The following is a 23,819-nucleotide window of genomic DNA, read 5'->3' as shown; positions in this document are numbered from 1 at the left end:
TATAAAACATATATAACACTAGATAGATTCCTCTTAAATGAAGGTACCTGAGACCCTGAAAATATATAAATACATATAAACATATATATATATAAAACATATATAACACTAGATAGATTCCTTGTAAATGAAGGTACCTGAGACCCTAAAATATATATATATACATATATATACAAATACGTATATGTCATAATTATATATACACATATATATATACACATATATATACACATATATATACACATATATATACACATACACCATAAATACAAATACATTTTTCAGACAGTATAGATCAGACAGTATAGATCAGACGGTATAGATCAGACGGTATAGATCAGACGGTATAGATCAGACGGTATAGATCAGACGGCATAGATCAGACAGCATATATCAGACAGTATCGATCAGACAGCATAGATCAGAGAGTATAGATCAGACGGTATAGATCAGACAGTATAGATCAGACAGTATAGATGAGATCCTCTGCCTGATGACAAAAAGACCAATATCTCCCCTGGCCACTAGGGGGGGGGGGGGGATTTCCCTTTAGGCTAGAGGTTAAGAGGTTAAGTGTGGCTAAACATGCAGGAGACCCAAGTCAGAATCCCAGGCGTTACACTAACACACTAACACACCAACACACCAACACACCAACACACTAACACACTAACACACTAACACACTAACACACTAAGACACTAAGACACTAAAACACCAACACACCAACACACCAACACACTAACACACTAACACACTAACACACCAACACACTAAAACACCAACACACCAACACACCAACACACCAACACACCAACACACTAAAACACCAACACACCAACACACCAACACACTAAAACACCAACACACTAAAACACACCAACACACCAACACACCAACACACCAACACACCAAAACACCAACACACTAACACACCAACACACCAACACACTAAAACACCAACACACCAACACACCAACACACCAACACACCAACACACCAACACACCAACACACTAAAACACCAACACACTAACACACCAACACACTAAAACACCAACACACTAACAAACCAACACACTAAAACACCAACACACCAACACACCAACACACCAACACACCAACACACTAACACACTAACACACTAACACACTAAAACACCAACACACTAACACACTCACACTAACACACCAACACACCAACACACCAACACACCAACACACTAACACACTAAAACACCAACACACCAACACACTAACACACTAACACACTAACACACTAAAACACCAACACACTAACACACTCACACTAACACACTAACACACTAACACACTAACACACTAACACACTAAAACACTAACACACTAACACACCAACACACCAACACACTAAGACGCCAACACGCTAACACACTCACACTAACACACTAACACACTAACACACTAACACACTAAAACACTAAAACACTAAAACACTAACACACTAACACACTAAAACACCAACACACTAACACACTCACACTAACACACCAACACACCAACACACCAACACACCAACACACTAACACACTAAAACACCAACACACCAACACACTAACACACTAACACACTAACACACTAAAACACCAACACACTAACACACTCACACTAACACACTAACACACTAACACACTAACACACTAAAACACTAACACACTAACACACTAAAACACTAACACACCAACACACCAACACACTAAGACGCCAACACGCTAACACACTCACACTAACACACTAACACACTAACACACTAACACACTAAAACACTAAAACACTAAAACACTAACACACTAAAACACTAAAACACGCCAACACGCTAACACGCCAACACGCCAACACGCCAACACGCCAACACGCTAACACAGATCCCACTGTAATTATTGGGGTAATTAACAGTATTAATAACGGTAATATGTTTTACCTTAATTAGATCCATTAAAAGTGAAGATTTGAACATCCAGTCCAGTCTCATTTCCCCATCCCCCAGGAGGTCGGCCAGGCTTCCTCTGGGGGTGTGTTCTGTTACTATGGCGAAGATCCCACAGTCCAGGAAGACACCCAGGTACAGGTTCAGATTCTCATGTCTCATGTCCCTGAACTACAAACAAATGCACAACTATTACTGTGTGTGTGTGTGTGTGTGTGTGTGTGTGTGTGTGTGTGTGTGTGTGTGTGTGTGTGTGTGTGTGTGTGTGTGTGTGTGTCTTACATTACTAAACACGTTCTGGGTACTTTGATTGACAGCTGACATTGTCTTTCCTTCTGCAAACTTCCTCAGCCAAACCCAGTCGCCCTGGCAACCAAACCATGACATCAAAGTTAATGTAAACAACCAAACCATGACATCACTTTAACTGTAAACCAGAGAGTTTGGAAAGCCCTGCTCTAAACCAGAGTTGAAATGTGGCATCAACAACCCCCCAGACCCCTTCAATCCTCAACAACCCCCCAGACCCCTTCAATCCTCAACAACCCCCCAGACCCCTTCAATCCTCAACAACCCCCCAGACCCCTTCAATCCTCAACAACCCCCCAGACCCCTTCAATCCCCAACAACCCCCCAGACCCCTTCAATCCTCAACAACCCCCCAGACCCCTTCAATCGTCAACAACCCCCCAGACTCCTTCAATCCTCAACAACCCCCCAGACCCCTTCAATCCTCAATAACCCCCCAGACTCCTTCAATCCTCAATAACCCCCCAGACCCCTTCAATCCTCAACAACCCCCCATATCCCTTCAATCCTCAATAACCCCCCATATCCCTTCAATCCTCAATAACCCCCCAGACCCCTTCAATCCTCAATAACCCCCCAGACCCCTTCAATCCTCAACAACCTCCCAGACCCCTTCAATCCTCAATAACCCCCCAGACCCCTTCAATCCTCAACAACCCCCCAGACCCCTTCAATCCTCAATAACCCCCCAGACTCCTTCAATCCTCAATAACCCCACAGACCCCTTCAATCCTCAATAACCCCCCAGACCCCTTCAATCCTCAATAACCCCCCATATCCCCCCTCAATCCTCAATAACCCCCCAGACCCCTTCAATCCTCAATAACCCCCCAGACCCCTTCAATCCTCAATAACCCCCCAGACCCCTTCAATCCTCAACAACCCCCCAGACCGCCCTCAATCCTCAATAACCCCCCAGACCCCCCTCAATCCTCAACAACCCCCCATATCCCTTCAATCCTCAATAACCCCCCATATCCCTTCAATCCTCAATAACCCCCCAGACCCCTTCAATCCTCAATAACCCCCCAGTTCCCTTCAATCCTCAATAACCCCCCAGACCCCCCTCAATCCTCAATAACCCCCCAGACCCCTTCAATCCTCAATAACCCCCCAGACCCCTTCAATCCTCAATAACCCCCCAGACCCCTTCAATCCTCAATAACCCCCCATATCCCTTCAATCCTCTATAACCCCCCATATCCCTTCAATCCTCAATAACCCCCCAGACCCCTTCAATCCTCAATAACCCCCCATATCCCTTCAATCCTCAATAACCCCCCATATCCCTTCAATCCTCAATAACCCCCCATATCCCTTCAATCCTCAATAACCCCCCAGACCCCTTCAATCCTCAATAACCCCCCAGACCCCCCTCAATCCTCAATAACCCCCCAGATCCCTTCAATCCTCAACAACCCCCCATATCCCTTCAATCCTCAATAACCCCCCAGACTCCTTCAATCCTCAATAACCCCCCAGACTCCTTCAATCCTCAATAACCCCCCAGACCCCCCCCAGACCCCTTCAATCCTCAATAACCCCCCAGACCCCTTCAATCCTCAATAACCCCCCAGACCCCCCTCAATCCTCAATAACCCCCCATATCCCTTCAATCCTCAATAACCCCCCAGACCCCTTCAATCCTCAATAACCCCCCAGACCCCTTCAATCCTCAATAACCCCCCAGACCCCCCTCGATCCTCAATAACCCCCCATATCCCTTCAATCCTCAATAACCCCCCAGACCCCTTCAATCCTCAATAACCCCCCAGACCCCCCTCAATCCTCAATAACCCCCCAGATCCCTTCAATCCTCAACAACCCCCCAGACTCCTTCAATCCTCAATAACCCCCCAGACCCCTTCAATCCTCAATAACCCCCCAGACCCCCCTCAATCCTCAATAACCCCCCATATCCCTTCAATCCTCAATAACCCACCAGACCCCCCTCAATCCTCAATAACCCCCCAGACCCCTTCAAGCCTTAATCATAACCATAATCTTTAGATGCAGGGACCCATAATATTTAAATGCTGGGGACCCATACTCTTTGTGCTGGGGACCCCATACTCTTTAGATGCTGGGGACCCCATACTCTTTAGATGCTGGGGACCCCATACTCTTTAGATGCTGGGGACCCCATGCTCTTTGTGCTGGGGACCCCATATTTTCTTGCTACTCAACACGTCCGGGTTCACATTACTGGCAAGAAGACTAGTTGTTCCAACAGCAGTCAGTTGGTAGGTATATAATCAGGTTACCTCCAGTAGGCCAATGTTGGAGCTCTCAGGACTTGTCTGGATGTAGCTTCGTCCAACTGAACGAATCGGAGTTTTAATTTCGATGAGACTCTTCATTATGGAGTCCTCGTTTAGTTTCTATGGAAACAACACACTTAATTAACATATTCGCTCTTCAAGGTAGAATACTCGTTCAGTATCTATAGACACAAAACATCAATAATTTATTAAATAAAATACAGTACAGTTTGATACATGCAACTCTGGAATGATAACTAATTTACTAATTAATTAACAATTTAAATACATTTATAAAACTGGTTAAGTTTAACTAATTCATGAACTCGTTAGTTTAATGAGTTCAGACCTTCTAGTTTAACTAATTAATTAACTTGTTAGTTTAATGAGTTCAGACCTTCTAGTTTAACTAATTAATTAACTTGTTAGTTTAATGAGTTCAGACCTTCCTGCTGATTTGTGTGTCGATGAATATGATGTCGTCCAGGTTGAAGACCAGTTTACTGTTGGAGGCAGCTCTACGTCGCCCCCTGTGGAGGACGGAAAACATACATTAACTCTATAATGTCCTCTATAGATAGAAAACACACATTAATTCAATAATGTCCTATATAGATAGAAAACATACATTAACTCTATAATGTCCTCTATAGATAGAAAACACACATTCTAAAACGACTAGTCCATCCTTGATTCTGATTGGCTGATTTACATATGGTAGTGGTGACATATGAGACTATTATCTACACCTTAGATCAGTTTATATCAATCCTAGGTGCGTTATTTTGTATTATGCACAGTGTTTAAAAAAGTAATTAGTTATAGTTACTAGTTACTTCTCCAAAAAAGTAACTGAGTTAGTAACTGAATTACTTACTTATTACTGAATTAATTATTGTAAAAGTAACTAGTTACTAGGAAAAGTAACTATTTGCGTGAAAAAGTTGTAATATGTCAAAGAATTTGGATTGTTTTTGGGAGCAGGTTTCACAAGCCAGGTGCATAGAGTAGAACAGCATAGACAGGTACTTACTACTTACACATAATAACCTTTATCATGAGGGAGAAATAAACTTCAATATATGTATTGCACTTCAATATAATATTTATTGCACCTCAACGCACAGCAACTGGTAGATAACAACAGTAAAACAGGTGTAATTGCCTACACCAGTGGTTCTCAAACTTTTTGAAAGTCCAGTTTTTAAGTCTCAATATGTTGAAATACGTTTTTTTTAAAGTAACCTATTTTCCATTCAGTGACAGTTGTGCTAGTCAAAATTCTTCCTTAATTTGGTTTAAAGCTTTACAGAGCAACATGTTCACATACATTTGTCAACTATAAAGAACAACACTGGACTATACTACAGTGCTTTTAGTGTAAATTAAAGAAAAACTGTCTTAGTTACAACTTCAGACAAGCCAACTGGTATGATACTGGTAGACAACACTGTAGCCTACTTCAAGTATTTTCTTTGAGCAGAAGTAAACACTTAAACAATATCACGTGCTTTTAACACTAGTGTGAATTAAAGACACAAACTGGCTGTCACACACACACACACACACACACACACACACACACACACACACACACACACACACACACACACACACACACACACACACACACACACACACACACACACACACACACACGTTGTTGCTTTGGACAGACGTGGACAAACACGCTTCCCCCCGGCACACAACGTGCACTTCACGTGTACATTCTTTCCTTTCCTTTCAATAAAGGTAAAGTAGTGCTTGTACCACCAATTTGTGAAAGCCATCTTGTCGGATTGCTCGTGACTCGCCATCTCTTCTCTACTGGTCTGGTTGTTAAAGTTAGTTTGTTTGTGTGTGCGCCGCGCTGGGTTTGTGTGTAAAAAATACCCATGAAGATATAAATACCAAGGATTCGTCAGTGATGTCATGTCACATGTCACTGCTTAAACAGCGTCGAGTCTGTGTTACTTCCTGGTTGCGTAACAGCAAAAAGTAAGAGACATCACTGTCGTATCCTTGGTATTTTTTCTAACCGTGTCATGTTTGCAGCAGGAGCAGCAAACCCAGCCTGTAGTAGCGATGCGCGCACACACACACACACACACAGACACACACACTGTCAGCTGGCTCGTGGTAACAGAAATCTTAGGGACGCTTGACATAGTAACGGAGCACATTTCATTGTCAGTAACGGTAACGGCGTTGTCACGATGGATATTGTAATTCATTAGATTACTCGTTACTGAAAAAAATAACGGCGTTAGGTAACGCCGTTTATTTAAACGCTGTTATGCCCAACACTGATTATGCATTATGTATAATGTAGCTGAACTAGCAAAGGGGAGCGCAGACCCTGGGCGGGGCTTCTAAGCACCGCCAGCGTGCACAGGACGGTGACTGAGTGGCTCAGGGCGGGGCTACTCGCCCTCGCAATGTCTCGGTCGCTTTGCTAAGTACCTGGGCTAGCTGTTTATACGTGAAGCTCACAGACAAAGTAGCTAAAACAGAATTTAAAACATTATACATTTCTATCGATCATCTTAGTTACCATGAGATTTACCCAACAGTTACGTTTTGTTTCTCTGTGTCTTTGTTTCGGGATAGTTGACGTCTTCATGTAAACAAGCAGCTCTACTCTCTGTCAGGAGGAAGTGGCTCCTCCTGGTGGCCGGGAAGGGAAACTACTTTCTTGTAGAAGTTGTTGTTTTAATTGGGACGTGTTGCCATATTTGTAACCGTTTTAGAAAAGCAGTAAGCCACGTAAGGACTCAGTTTAACTCCTGTTATGTCTGGGAGGGACTCAGTTTAACTCTATGTTATAATGTCTGAGAGGGTCTCCGTTTAACTCTATGTTATAATGAGAGGGACTCAGTTTAACTCTGTTGTAATGAGATAGACTCAGTTTAACTCTATGTTATAATGTCTGAGAGGGACTCAGTTTAACTCTGTTATAATGAGAGGGACTCAGTTTAACTCTGTTATAATGAGAGGGACTCAGTTTAACTCTGTTATAATGAGAGGGACTCAGTTTAACTCTATGTTATAATGTCTGAGAGGGACTCAGTTTAACTCTGTTATAATGAGAGGGACTCAGTTTAACTCTGTTATAATGAGAGGGACTCAGTTTAACTCTGTTATAATGAGAGGGACTCAGTTTAACTCTATGTTATAATGTCTGAGAGGGTCTCCGTTTAACGCTATGTTATAATGAGAGGGAGTCAGTTTGACTCTATGTTATAATGAGAGGGAGTCAGTTTAACTCTATGTTATAATGTCTGAGAGGGCCTCAGTTTACCTCTTGTTATAATGAGATAGACTCAGTTTAACTCTATGTTATAATGTCTGAGAGGGACTCAGTTTAACTCTGTTATAATGAGAGGGAGTCATTTTAACTCTATGTTATAATGAGAGGGACTCAGTTTAACTCTATGTTAAAATGTCTGAGAGGGACTCAGTTTAACTCTATGTTATAATGTCTGAGGGGGACTCAGTTTAACTCTGTTATAATGAGAGGGACTCAGTTTAACTCTATGTTATAATGCATGAGAGGGACTCAGTTTAACGCTATGTTATGTCTGAGAGGGACTCAGTTTAACTCTGTTATAATGTCTGAGAGGGTCTTAGTTTATCTCTATGTTATAATGTGTTTACCTCTATGTTATAATGTATGAGAGGGAGTCAGTTTAACTCTATGTTATAATGAGAGGGACTCAGTTTAACGCTATGTTATGTGTTTAACTCTATGTTATAATGTCTGAGAGGGAGTCAGTTTAACTCTGTTATAATGTCTGAGAGGGAGTCAGTTTAACTCTGTTATAATGTCTGAGAGGGACTCAGTTTAACTCTATGTTATGTCTGGGAGGGACTCAGTTTAACTCTAAGTTATAATGTCTGAGTGGGTCTTAGTTTAACTCTATGTTATAATGTGTTTACCTCTATGTTATAATGTATGAGAGGGACTCAGTTTAACTCTATGTTATAATGACTCTATGTTATAATGTATGAGAGGGACTCTGTTTAACTCTGTTGTAATGTATGAGAGGGACTCAGTTTAACTCTGTTATAATGTATGAGAGGGACTCAGTTTAACTCTATGTTATAATGAGAGGGACTCAGTTTAACTCTTTTATGTCTGAGAAGGACTCAGTTTAACTCTATGTTATAATGTATGAGAGGGACTCAGTTTAACTATATGTTATAATGTATGAAAGGGACTCAGTTTAACTCTGTTATGTCTGAGAGGGACTCAGTTTAACTCTATGTTATAATGTATGAGAGGGACTCAGTATAACTCGCAAAATTGCTTGCTCAGGGTGGGATGTCGGGTCTCTTCTCTACATGTAAAGTGTCTTGAGACAACTTGTTGTGATTTGACACTTTAATAAAATTGAATTGAATTGAATTGAATATAACTCTATGTTATAATGTGTGAGAGGGTCTTACTTTAACTCTGTTATAATGTGTTTAACTCTCTTATAATGTATGAGAAGGAGTCAGTTTAACTCTTTGTTATAATAAGAGGGACTCAGTTTAACGCTATGTTATAATGTGTTTAACTCTATGTTTCAATGTCTGAGAGGAAGTCAGTTTAACTCTATGTTATAATATCTGAGAGGGACTCAGTTTAACTCTATGTTATAATGTATGAGAGGGACTCAGTTTAACTCTGTTATAATGTGTGAGAGGGTCTTAGTTTAACTCTATGTTATAATGAGAGGGTCTCTGTTTAACTCTGTTATAATGAGAGGGTCTCTGTTTAACTCTGTTATAATGTATGAGAGGGTCTTAGTTTATCTCTATGTTATAATGTGTTTACCTCTATGTTATAATGTATGAGAGGGAGTCAGTTTAACTCTATGTTATAATGAGAGGGACTCAGTTTAACGCTATGTTATGTGTTTAACTCTATGTTATAATGTCTGAGAGGGAGTCAGTTTAACTCTGTTATAATGTCTGAGAGGGAGTCAGTTTAACTCTGTTATAATGTCTGAGAGGGACTCAGTTTAACTCTATGTTATGTCTGAGAGGGACTCAGTTTAACTCTAAGTTATAATGTCTGAGTGGGTCTTAGTTTAACTCTATGTTATAATGTGTTTACCTCTATGTTATAATGTATGAGAGGGACTCAGTTTAACTCTATGTTATAATGAGAGGGACTCAGTTTAACTCTATGTTATAATGTATGAGAGGGACTCAGTTTAACTCTGTTATAATGTATGAGAGGGACTCAGTTTAACTCTATGTTATAATGTATGAGAGGGACTCAGTTTAACTCTATGTTATAATGAGAGGGACTCAGTTTAACTCTTTTATGTCTGAGAAGGACTCAGTTTAACTCTATGTTATAATGTATGAGAGGGACTCAGTTTAACTATATGTTATAATGTATGAAAGGGACTCAGTTTAACTCTGTTATTTCTGAGAGGGACTCAGTTTAACTCTATGTTATAATGTATGAGAGGGACTCAGTATAACTCGCAAAATTGCTTGCTCAGGGTGGGATGTCGGGTCTCTTCTCTACATGTAAAGTGTCTTGAGACAACTTGTTGTGATTTGACACTTTAATAAAATTGAATTGAATTGAAATGAATATAACTCTATGTTATAATGTGTGAGAGGGTCTTACTTTAACTCTGTTATAATGTGTTTAACTCTCTTATAATGTATGAGAAGGAGTCAGTTTAACGCTTTGTTATAATAAGAGGGACTCAGTTTAACGCTATGTTATAATGTGTTTAACTCTATGTTTCAATGTCTGAGAGGAAGTCAGTTTAACTCTATGTTATAATATCTGAGAGGGACTCAGTTTAACTCTATGTTATAATGTATGAGAGGGACTCAGTTTAACTCTGTTATAATGTGTGAGAGGGTCTTAGTTTAACTCTATGTTATAATGAGAGGGTCTCTGTTTAACTCTGTTATAATGAGAGGGTCTCTGTTTAACTCTGTTATAATGTATGAGAGGGACTCAGTTTAACTCTATGTTATAATGTATGAGAGGGACTCAGTTTAACTCTATGTTATAATGTATGAGAGGGACTTAGTTTAACTCTATGTTATAATGTATGAGAGGGTCTTAGTTTAACTCTATGTTATAATGTAAGAGAGGGAATCAGTTTAACTCTGTTATGTCTGAGATGGACTCAGTTTAACTATGTTATAATGTATGAGAGGGAGTCAGTTTAACTCTATGTTATAATGAGAGGGACTCAGTTTAACTCTATGTTATAATGCAAGAGCGGGACTCAGTTTAACTCTATGTTATGTTTGAGAGGGTCTTACTTTAACTCTATATTATAATGTGTTTAACTCTATGTTATAATGTATGAGAGGGAGTCAGTTTAACTCTATGTTATAATGAGAGGGACTCAGTTTAACGCTATGTTATAATGTGTTTAACTCTGTTATAATGTCTGAGAGGGAGTCAGTTTAACTCTGTTATAATGTCTGAGAGGGACTCAGTTTAACTCTCTGTTATAATGTTTGAGAGGGTCTTAGTTTAACTCTATTTTATAATGTGTTTACCTCTATGTTATAATGTATGAGAGGGACTCAGTTTAACTCTTTTATAATGAGAGGGACTTAGTTTAACTCTATGTTATAATGTATGAGAGGGTCTTAGTTTAACTCTATGTTATAATGTAAGAGAGGGAATCAGTTTAACTCTGTTATGTCTGAGATGGACTCAGTTTAACTATGTTATAATGTATGAGAGGGAGTCAGTTTAACTCTATGTTATAATGAGAGGGACTCAGTTTAACTCTATGTTATAATGTAAGAGCGGGACTCAGTTTAACTCTATGTTATGTTTGAGAGGGTCTTACTTTAACTCTATATTATAATGTGTTTAACTCTATGTTATAATGTATGAGAGGGAGTCAGTTTAACTCTATGTTATAATGAGAGGGACTCAGTTTAACGCTATGTTATAATGTGTTTAACTCTGTTATAATGTCTGAGAGGGAGTCAGTTTAACTCTGTTATAATGTCTGAGAGGGACTCAGTTTAACTCTCTGTTATAATGTTTGAGAGGGTCTTAGTTTAACTCTATTTTATAATGTGTTTACCTCTATGTTATAATGTATGAGAGGGACTCAGTTTAACTCTTTTATAATGAGAGGGACTCATTTTAACTCTATGTTATAATGTATGAGAGGGACTCAGTTTAACTCTGTTATGTCTGAGAGGGACTCAGTTTAACTCTATGTTATAATGTATGAGAGGGACTCAGTTTAACTCTATGTTATAATGAGAGGGACTCAGTTTAACTCTATGTTATAATGTATGAGAGGGACTCAGTTTAACTCTGTTATGTCTGAGAGGGACTCAGTTTAACTCTATGTTATAATGTATGAGAGGGACTCAGTTTAACTCTGTTATAATGTATGAGAGGGACTCAGTTTAACTCTATGTTATAATGTCTGAGAGAGACTCAGTTTAACTCTGTTATAATGTCTGAGAGGGACTCAGTTTAACTCTGTTATAATGTGTTTACCTCTGTTATAATGTATGAGAGGCACTCAGTTTAACTCTATGTTATAATGAGAGGGACTCAGTTTACCTCTATGTTATAATGAGAGGGACTCAGTTTAACTCTATGTTATAATGTCTGAGAGGGACTCAGTTTAACTCTATGTTATGTCTGAGAGGGACGGAGGCCTCGCCGCCTAACTACGCCTCGCCAAGATAGAATACAAGGTAAACTGAGACCTCTTAACACATTGTCCGCCAAGCCCGTAGTTCTACAGGCCGATAAATCCACCTCTTAAGCGTCGAGCCCGTAGGGCCCTACCGGATGCGTCTTTTGTGGCTTAACACTCGCATGACTGAGGATACATTATCTTCCACCAGGCCTGAAAAATCAGGCTATCCTATTGGCCACTGTCTCCCCTCTTTGCTCCAGACTAGTTCACACTTTCTCCCCCAAACAGTGGGGGGTTCCATTGTCTTCTAAAGAGCTGAGAGTTGAAAATGGGTTGCCAAATTTTGAGAGAGAAATAAGCAGGCAGGTCTATGAAAGTGTTACTGCATGCGTTGTGCCCTGAGAAAACAGTGAGACATGAAGCAGTAGGCTAGTGAGTATTTCTATCTGTCTCCTATATGTCATCATGATTTGTGATTTGTGTATGTGGGGATCTAATTTTTACTTCCATGCAGTGTTGATTTCGTTAACGAAAACGAAACTAAATATGTTCGTCAACGCACACAGGACGAAGACGAGACGAGACCACCACCCATATGAATAAACAATAACTGGGACTAAATCATTATGCAATTTCGTTGACTAATAAAGACGAGACGAAAATGTAGTTCACTAAATAAAGACTGGACTAAAATCTATGGTCATTTTAGTTCACGAACAAAGACGAGACGAAATATTATATCATATATTTATTATATGATTTTGTCACTCCCTGTCTCCTTTGATGCGCAGCGCAGGGCATGCTGTTCCTCACTCACACACACCCCCTTTTAAAGTTGCAGCCGCGCACGCACACACACACACACAGAGTCACACCACCGTCAAATGAATGGCAGGAGGATTCAGATTTCAGAGCGAAACTTTACAAAATAAAATGGTAAAATGCTTTGCACGGGGCTCGGGAGAAAGAGAAGAGGTGATATGGACACATTTTTGCTACATCGATGTGGAGAACAAAACACAATGCTTGATTTTACCCGAAGGCATGCAATGTGGGAAAAACAACAACTTGAAGAGACACAAGCGTTCACCACAAAGAGATCGAGTTATAAGTTAACAAAAGGTTTGGTGGTGGTTGTTTACAACGTAACATTAAACGTGGTGTTGCGTGTCGGCTTAATGTTCCAACAAAAACACTAGTCCGACCCCAAAGTGCCCAAACTAATGCTGACGAACTCACGTTAGCTTCTTAGCATGTAGCGATAAACTTACACCTGGTGTTTGCACTTTCTCCATTTACAGCCCGTACATCTACACAAACGTTCAGATTTCAAATATAAAGTGCTTACCTCATGGCCAGGGATGTTACAATTCTATTCGGGTAACCCATAAGTACCCATATTTTCCGTATTGTCCAATAAAAAACATTTTAATCCAATCGGTGGCCATTTTCTCCGTATTTTCTCCATGCTTTCAACTACGTGACCCTATCGGTTGGGAGGTGTAATTGCACTCTGATACACTATAACTCTATGAGAAAATGACCGCCAATCGGATAAAAATGCTTTTTATTGAACAATACAGAAGTTACGGGTACTTATACCCACCCGAAGTAAATTGTAACATCCGTGGCCACGGAATAAAAACTTTATATTTGAAATCCGAACGTTTATGTAGATGTACGGGCTGTAAATGGAGAAAGTGCAAAAAACAGGTTAAAGTTTCGTCATGACTGTCATAATATGACCGTCATGTAATGCTGCTTTAAATTTAGTAGCAGCAAGCGAACTATAGTAACTTGTAAACAACCCAGTGACAAACCTATATTATTATTCATAATAATAATATTCACATTATTGTCTGAGCGTAAAGCTCTCATTCTATCAGCTGTCCACGTCGCTGACAAACGCGTCTCCTCTCCTCCTCCCTCAGTGCAACAAGTGAACACAATGCTATGTTCCACAAATGTGCTCAATCCTGCGCAAAATATCTGATCTTCAAGCATAAAACAGTTGCTGCGTGACAAGCTGTATGCTTGTAGATCCTATATTTTTCCACCGCTTTGCAGTGAAAGGGAAAGTGGAAAATGGGTCGCCAAATTTTGCGAGAGAAATAAGCAGTCAGGTCTATGAAAATGTTACTGCATGCGTCGTTGTGCCCTGAGAAAACAGTTAGGCATGAATGGGGTAATAGCCGAGGCTAATTTGCAACCCCAGTCCCTGGTTAGACCTTTCTATATAAATATATACCTAATAAAAATGCATGAAGCTCTAATCTAAACAAGTATGAAAAGATATTTATATCTGCAAAGTAACTAGTAACTAAAGTTTTCAAATAATTGTAGTGAAGTAGAAGTACAAGATTTGCCTCTGAGCTGTAGTGGAGTAGAAAAGTATTACCATTATAATGTAATTATATATATAATTATAATAATAATAATAGAAAGACGCGAAAAACAAGCCCAAAGTCGCTTATAATAAGCAGACATGGCAACATAGACTCGCTGCTGCGCAGGGAGTATGCTCGTCTACGGGCCGCTCTGCGTGGGGTCTGGAGGTGTCAACTGCTCTTCCCTGGGGGAGAGAGGGGGAGAGCGGTCAATTTAGCCGAAATATAACGGCTGGGATGGTATATATGGTATATATTTCATATTTATAATACGTTTCAGAAAGAAAAAAGAACGGAGATGATTTGAAACAAATATTTAGGAAAAGTCATGAAAGGGGAACTTTCTCAGAGCTTCATGAGAGAAGATAATCCACTTTAAATTCTCAAAATCGGTCATATTGATGGCTTAGTCATGCAAGTGTTAATGGGCGATCGCGGTAAATTTCAGTACCATCCTTGATTTTTTTCTCATCCCATGACGCTTTCGACCCATCCTATGTAAAAATATCCGTGGACCGTTTCCTGTTTCTTATTCTATCCCAAAAAAACGTTTTTTTTCCTGGTTTTGGCAAAACATTATGGTTTTCACACGGTTTAAAACGAATGGTAAGCTCCGGTTGTATTTTCTGTACTTTGGTCGACGAACAGTTATCCTCTTTGTGTTTACAAACGATCTGATAGCCGATCGGATGCTAAGCTAATCTAAGATGGAGCCTGTTTTAGCCGCTGATATCACAGAAGAAGAAGAAGAAAGAGAAACCTAAACATTATGAGGGCTCGTACGTCCGTCGTCGTTGTTTATAAACAGCATCCGATCGCGGATTTTAATGGATATAAAAATGTTGTGACCGGTTCAAAAGGCTATAGGCAGTGGGTGAGTACATTATGATTTCTCGTCGTGGAGTCTACAGCTTAAACAGCGCCGCGCAGCTTAACGGTGAGACTTCTGGCACCGAACGTAATCTGTTATTATCAAATTCTGGCACCGAATGTGTTAAGTGTGACTTTATAAATATGCAGATACTCTGTAAACACTTATACTGTATGTTGGTTTGTTTACTTTAGGCTGTTTCTGTGTCCTCTTCTGTTTGTATGTGTGTGTGTGTGTGTGTGTGTGTGTGTGTGTGTGTGTGTGTGTGTGTGTGTGTGCGTGGATGTGTGTCACCTGAACCAGTAGACAGCTCCTCCAATCAGAACACAGAAGAACAGGAACATGAACACCAAGGTGGCTGAATCCATTCCTAAAAAATAAAATAACATAAATGTTATTAATGTTTATATTAAAGCTGTACTAGGTCGTTTTTTTATATAACGTGTCACTGGTATATTTAATACCTACTTTATTATTACATCATATTACATGATATAATGATTCCCCCCACAGACTGATACTCCACTATTCTGTATGTTTCCCTTTGTTACGGCCGGGGGGGGGGGGTCTGGGTTAAACCAACAGAAGCTCTCAGAGGGGGGGGTCTTACCTCCTGTACAGGCCTGGTCTGGGTTAAACCAAGAGAGGCTCTCAGAGGGGGGTGGGGGGGTCTTACCTCCAGTACAGGCCTGGTCTGGGTTAAACCAACAGAAGCTCTCAGAGGGGGGTCTTCCTCCTGGGAACAGAATGGATCGTCCCAAAGACCTGAGTCCTCCGACCGTTCCATAAGAGTTCATAGGAGACAGAGTGTGTGTCGGAGTCAGTCTGTCTCCATCACTGTTTAGCAGCACATACCTGTAATAACATGATTATTAACATTATTATACCTGTAATAACATGATTATTAACATTATTATACCTGTAATAACATGATTATTAACATTATTATACCTGTAAATACATTATTATTATTATTATAGTCAGTCTGTCTCCATCACTGTTTAGCAGCACATACCTGTAATAACATGATTATTAACATTATTATACCTGTAATACCATGATTATTAACATTATTATACCTGTAATAACATGATTATTAACATTATTATACCTGTAATAACATTATATTATACCTGTAAATACATTATTATTATTATTATTATTATTATTATTATTATTATTATTATTATTATTATCTTACTACTATATAATGTTATCTTATCTTACTACTATATAATTGACAAAAGCTCCGAAAGTTCGGCAGCGATTTACAAGCACAGGATCACTCCACATGCCTCCAAGACCCGTCACAGACCTCCATCAGTGATCGGACTCTCGGTTTGATTGATTCTCTGATTTGCCTATCAGACCCTCAGCCTGATCTGGCAGGTTGCCATAGCAACCAGATACAGGAAGTCTGACCTCTTTATCACATGACCGAGGTTGGGAGGTTGGGACTAGAGGTTAGGGCCGCAAAGCAAAGCGGGGAGGGAGGAGAGGGGGAGGAGAGGGGGAGGAGAGGGGGAGGAGAGGGGGAGGAGAGGGGGGAGGAGAGGGGGGGAGGAGAGGAGAGGGGGAGGAGAGGGGGAGGAGAGGGGGGGAGGAGAGGGGGGGAGGAGAGGAGAGAGGGAGGAGAGGGGGAGGAGAGGGGGGGAGGAGAGGAGCCGAGAGGAGAGGAGAGGCCCGAGAGGCCGGACTTCGCATGACGTGTGTGCAGAGCTATAATTAGGCCAGGTCGCCGTCATGGTTCAGAAATCTCTCTTACAGAGCCATGCCACGGAAAATAAAACTATCTCTGGGCCGTCGGACCCGAGACGCCAAGCGCGAGTGTTTCCGTCGTGCAGGAGAACATCTAAACGCAACACGCTGTAAAAGCAAGAGCGTAAAGCGTAAAAGGACCACAAAAAAGGATCCAGAGAGAGAACACTATTCCAGGACACAGTCAAAGAAGCTGAAACCTGAGGTTCCTGACAAGCGGCAAATGTCCAGTCCAGTGTCAGACAACTTTGAGGGATGGTACAATGGTAATGATATGTTGACTTTGAGCCACGAAAACGCCAACAGGGTAGACAAAGAAGTGGAACAATACAAAGTGGGCACAGGAACAAACGATGATGATGTCAATATTTTAGGAACACCATTAAAGAACGAGGAGGAAATTGACTATTTAGAAGGGATGACAGTCGAAATGGTTTGGGACAATGAAGAATTTGAACAATGGTGCAAATTAATGTTTCCCACCGGAAACAAAACTGTTTCCCACAAGATTGACTATTTAGAAGGGATGACAGCCCATAGACAGCCCACAGAGACAGAACACTATTCAAGGACAGAACAGAACGAGGAGGAAATTGACTATTTAAAAGGGATAACAGTCGAAATGTTTAGGAACGATGAGGAGTTTAAACGATGGTGCAATAGCGATGGTGTCTTAACTTTGAGCCAAGAAGACACCAGCCAAGTAAATAGGGAAGAACTTGAACAATACAATGTGGGCAAGGATAAAGAGGAGGATGATGTGAATCTGTTACACAAACCACTAAAGCACGAGGAGGAAATTGACTATTTAGAAGGGATGACAGAGGAAATGTTTGGAGAGTTTGAAGCGGCCCTGACATCTGATGAGTTTTGGACTCTGTCTGGACCAACCTCGGATCTAGTTATTATAATAGTCAGTCTGTCTCCATCACTGTTTAGCAGCACATATCTGTAATAACATTATTATTATTATTATTATTATTATTATTATTATTATTATTATTTAGCAAATAATAAAAAAGTAATATTTCGAATAAATCATGGAGAATAAGTAATGTATCTAATAAGTAATATAATAGTTAGTAATATAAATTACTTTCACATACTTGGCCAGTAAGCCCCGCCCCTCATGGCCTCCATACAGCATCTATAGAAGAGAAGGACAGTGAGCTTGTAGATCTGATATTTATTATCTATAGAAGAGAAGGACAGTGAGCTTGTAGATCTGATATTTATTATCTATAGAGAAGAGAAGGACAGTGAGCTTGTAGATCTGATAGTTAGTATCTATAGAAGGACAGTGTGAGCTTGAAAATCTGATATTTAATATCTATACTATAGATATTAAAGATCATTGTAATTAATATAATTATCATAATTATATGAATGATTAAGTATCATAATTGTCATAATTACATGAATGATTAATTAATATAATTATCATAATTATATGAATGATTAAGTATTATAATTGTCATAATTACATGAATAATATAATTATCATAATTATAAATCAATTTGACCTGGTTGAAGCCGCGGAATTCAAATCCTCCGTCTGATTGGAGGAGCTGGTTGCCTGTCACCCACTTCCCGCCCCCTGCCTGGCGACGCTCTTCTACAGCCTTAGCAACGTAATAAATCATGTTGAATATCGTCCCGAATAACGGAGAAACCTGAAAACATATAAATACATATATAAATACATACATTATATACATACACATGTAAATATATAAATACATATATAAATACATACATTATATACATACACATGCAAATATATAAATACATATATAAATACATACAGTATATACATACACATGTAAATATATAAATACATATATAAATACATACATTATATACATACACATGTAAATATATAAATACATATATAAATACATACATTATATACATACACATGCAAATATATAAATACATATATAAATACATACATAATATACATACACATGTAAATATATAAATACATATAGTATATACATACACATGTAAATAAAAAAATACATATATAAATACATACAGTATATATAAACACATGTAAATATATATAAATACATATATAAATACATACAGTATATATATATATACACATGTAAATATATAAATACATATATAAATACATACAGTATATATATATGTTACAGGGAAATTGGAGAACCAGGGAAATTGGAGAAGGCGCGCTCGTTTTTACCACCCACCCAGCAATTCTGCAGAAACAACACTAGAGGGAGCCACGAATCCAAGCCACGAGCCAGGCTTCCCAACTAAAGTGCACAAACATATACGGCCGCGACCACACACACTAATTTCTCCCTGACACACACACACAACAAGCAGCCCTTCGGCCGGTCAGCGTGGGCACTCGCGCCTCCTCGGCCTCAAGCTCTGCTGAGTCGGCGCGCCTCCGTCATGGACAATAACTATTATCACGTGTGCGTGTGAACGCGTGTTCAGCGTTCCCCTAGCGTAGCTTCCTGGTTGCTATGTGGGGAGGAACAACAAAAGACAGGTCCGCGTCGCATCAAAGCCCCGCGTCGCGGCGCCGTCTCCTGATCCTCCTCCTCCTCCTCCTCCTCCTCCTCCTCATCACGCCGCCTCGCATCAAAGCCCCGCCTCGCAGCGCCGCGTCCTCCTTCTCCTCCTCCTCCTCCTCCTCCTCCTCGCGAGCCTCACGTAATAAACCCCCGCCTCGCAGCGCCGCGTCCTCCTTCTCCTCCTCCTCCTCCTCGCGAGCCTCACATAATAAACCCCCGCCTCGCGGCGCCGCGTCCTCCTTCTCCTCCTCCTCCTCCTCCTCGTGAGCCTTGTGTAATAAACCCTGTCTCGAAAAGCCCCGCCTCGCCCCGAAGCCCTCTGCCTAAAAACGAGCGTCTTCAATTTCCCTGATTCTCCAATTTCCCTGTGACATATACACATGTAAATATATAAATACATACATTAATACATACAGTATATACATACACATGTAAATATATAAATACATATAAATACATACAGTATATACATACACATTTTAGTTTTTTAGATGTCAACTCCATAAGATGGCAGATCTGACAGAGTTGACATCTGACAGAGTCTGACGGAGTTGACAAACTTCTATATGTTTTTCAGTCAACAGCACAGTCGTAGTGAGCAGACCATTTATTATTTATTATTATTATTTATCATTTGTACAGCACAGTCGTAGTGAGCAGACCATTTATTATTTATTATTATTATTTATCATTTGTACAGCACAGTCGTAGTGAGCAGACCTTTATTTTTTCAACATTAATCAGAGTTCTCTTAATGCTAATAAAATAACAAATTTTATACCATAATTTGCATTTAGTTTGGATTTACAGACTTTTTATGGTTGAGACACAACTGATAGCAATATTATTTGATGCATTTATCCAAAACCTTTAAGGCTTACAATAGCTTCAAAGCTTTCCTGCCTTTTTAAACCAGGACGTGAGACAGGGAACCTTAGGATATAGTTAAGCCTGTTTATGCCTGATTAAATGATGTTTCTATAGGGTAATACCCTACCCTAACCCTTAGGATATAGCTAAGCCTGTTTATGCCTGATTAAATGATGTTTCTATAGGGTAATACCCTACCCTAACCCTTAGGATATAGTTAAGCCTGTTTATGCCTGATTAAATGATGTTTCTATAGGGTAATACCCTACCCTAACCCTTAGGATATAGCTAAGCCTGTTTATGCCTGATTAAATGATGTTTCTATAGGGTAATACCCTAACCCTAACCCTTAGGATTTAGCTAAGCCTGTTTATACCTGATTAAATGATGTTTCTATAGGGTAATACCCTACCCTAACCCTTAGGATATAGCTAAGCCTGTTTATACCTGATTAAATGATGTTTCTATAGGGTAATACCCTACCCTAACCCTTAGGATATAGCTAAGCCTGTTTATGCCTGATTAAATGATGTTTCTATAGGGTAATACCCTAACCCTAACCCTTAGGATTTAGCTAAGCCTGTTTATGCCTGATTAAATGATGTTTCTATAGGGTAATACCCTACCCTAACCCTTAGGATATAGTTAAGCCTGTTTATGCCTGATTAAATGATGTTTCTATAGGGTAATACCCTAACCTAACCCTTAGGCTATAGCTAAGCCTGTTTATGCCTGATTAAATGATGTTTCTATAGGGTAATACCCTACCCTAACCCTTAGGATATAGCTAAGCCTGTTTATGCCTGATTAAATGATGTTTCTATAGGGTAATACCCTAACCCTAACCCTTAGGATTTAGCTAAGCCTGTTTATACCTGATTAAATGATGTTTCTATAGGGTAATACCCTACCCTAACCCTTAGGATTTAGCTAAGCCTGTTTATGCCTGATTAAATGATGTTTCTGTTGAAATCTGACGGAGTTGAAAAAAATCTTGGAAACAACTTAAAGGGGACATTTCTTGTGTTAAAGGTGAAAGGTCACCTCAGTGGCGGCCATAGCAGAGCGGATCTCTCGGTTAAGCTGAGCTTGACGGAACGCTTCATAGAAACTCTGCTCTGAATCCATGGTAACGGTTACCACGGCGCTGTACGCATGCCGGAGGCGGGTACTGTTGGTCAGCTGAGGGAACACTGTGTCCTGATTGGATGAAAAAAACAACAACATTACATTTGTTTAGCTATTTACAGATGCAACCTAGAAACCAACGTGTTCACATAACAACCACTGTGTTCACCTGGCAACCAACGTGTTCAACTAGCAACCACTGTGTTCACCTAGCAACCACTGTGTTCACCTAGCAACCACTGTGTTCACCTAGCAACCACTGTGTTCACCTGGCAACCACTGTGTTCACCTGGCAACCACTGTGTTCACCTGGCAACCACTGTGTTCACCTAGCAACCACTTTGTTCACCTGGCAACCACTGTGTTCACCTAGCAACCACTGTGTTCACCTAGCAACCACTGTGTTCACCTAGCAACCACTGTGTTCACCTAGCAACCACTGTGTTCACCTAGCAACCACTGTGTTCACCTGGCAACCACTGTGTTCACCTAGAAACCACTGTGTTCACCTAGCAACCACTGTGTTCACCTAGCAACCACTTTGTTCACCTGGCAACCACTGTGTTCACCTAGCAACCACTTTGTTCACCTGGCAACCACTGTGTTCACCTAGCAACCACTGTGTTCACCTGGCAACCACTGTGTTCACCTAGCAACCACTTTGTTCACCTGGCAACCACTGTGTTCACCTAGCAACCACTGTGTTCACCTAGCAACCACTGTGTTCACCTGGCAACCACTGTGTTCACCTGGCAATCACTGTGTTCACCTGGCAACCACTGTGTTCACCTGGCAACCACTGTGTTCACCTAGCAACCACTGTGTTCACCTAGCAACCACTGTGTTCACCTAGCAACCACTGTGTTCACCTAGCAACCACTGTGTTCACCTGGCAACCACTCTGTTCACCTAGCAACCACTGTGTTCACCTGGCAACCACTGTGTTCACCTAGCAACCACTGTGTTCACCTGGCAACCACTGTGTTCACCTGGCAACCACTGTGTTCACCTAGCAACCACTGTGTTCACCTAGCAACCACTTTGTTCACCTGGCAACCACTGTGTTCACCTAGCAACCACTGTGTTCACCTAGCAACCACTGTGTTCACTTAGCAACCACTGTGTTCACCTAGCAACCACTGTGTTCACCTGGCAACCACTGTGTTCACCTAGCAACCACTGTGTTCACCTGGCAACCACTGTGTTCACCTGGCAACCACTGTGTTCACATAGCAACCACTGTGTTCACCTGGCAACCACTGTGTTCACCTAGCAACCACTGTGTTCACCTGCCAACCGCTGTGTTCACCTAGCAACCACTGTGTTCACCTAGCAACCACTGTGTTCACCTAGCAACCACTGTGTTCACCTAGCAACCACTGTGTTCACCTGCCAACCACTGTGTTCACCTAGCAACCACTGTGTTCACCTAGCAACCACTGTGTTCACTTAGCAACCACTGTGTTCACCTAGCAACCACTGTGTTCACCTAGCAACCACTGTGTTCACCTAGCAACCACTGTGTTCACCTAGCAACCACTGTGTTCACCTGCCAACCACTGTGTTCACCTAGCAACCACTGTGTTCACCTAGCAACCACTGTGTTCACCTGGCAACCACTGTGTTCACATAGCAACCACTGTGTTCACCTGGCAACCACTGTGTTCACCTAGCAACCACTGTGTTCACCTGGCAACCACTGTGTTCACATAGCAACCACTGTGTTCACCTGGCAACCACTATGTTCACCTAGCAACCACTGTGTTCACCTGCCAACCACTGTGTTCACCTAGCAACCACTGTGTTCACCTGGCAACCACTGTGTTCACCTAGCAACCACTGTGTTCACCTGGCAACCACTATGTTCACCTAGCAACCACTGTGTTCACCTGCCAACCACTGTGTTCACCTAGCAACCACTGTGTTCACCTGGCAACCACTGTGTTCACCTAGCAACCACTTTGTTCACCTGGCAACCACTGTGTTCACCTAGCAACCACTGTGTTCACCTGGCAACCACTGTGTTCACCTAGCAACCACTTTGTTCACCTGGCAACCACTTTGTTCACC

At 40.7% G+C, this 23,819-nt stretch overlaps 1 protein-coding gene across 1 annotated transcript in view; it reads right to left on the bottom strand.

Moving 5' to 3' along the window:
• Positions 1–23,819, bottom strand: part of LOC308101633 (retinal guanylyl cyclase 2-like) — a gene marked incomplete at both ends in the record, with an annotated part of 59,641 nt that overhangs the window by 21,811 nt on the left and 14,011 nt on the right. The window contains 9 exons of the mRNA XM_080451054.1: positions 1,959–2,135; positions 2,247–2,330; positions 4,538–4,654; positions 4,980–5,064; positions 15,736–15,811; positions 16,118–16,296; positions 18,306–18,346; positions 18,723–18,872; positions 21,666–21,821. Coding sequence (XP_080307180.1) covers positions 1,959–2,135; positions 2,247–2,330; positions 4,538–4,654; positions 4,980–5,064; positions 15,736–15,811; positions 16,118–16,296; positions 18,306–18,346; positions 18,723–18,872; positions 21,666–21,821 — 1,065 coding nt within the window. The remainder of the gene's footprint in view (positions 1–1,958; positions 2,136–2,246; positions 2,331–4,537; positions 4,655–4,979; positions 5,065–15,735; positions 15,812–16,117; positions 16,297–18,305; positions 18,347–18,722; positions 18,873–21,665; positions 21,822–23,819) is intronic.

The sequence above is a fragment of the Gymnoscopelus braueri genome (genome assembly GCF_963280865.1).
Source record: "Gymnoscopelus braueri genome assembly, chromosome: 15".
Lineage (NCBI taxonomy): Eukaryota > Metazoa > Chordata > Actinopteri > Myctophiformes > Myctophidae > Gymnoscopelus > Gymnoscopelus braueri.
The sequence above is the reverse complement of the archived record's forward strand: the minus strand, read 5'-3'. Positions and strand labels throughout refer to the sequence as shown.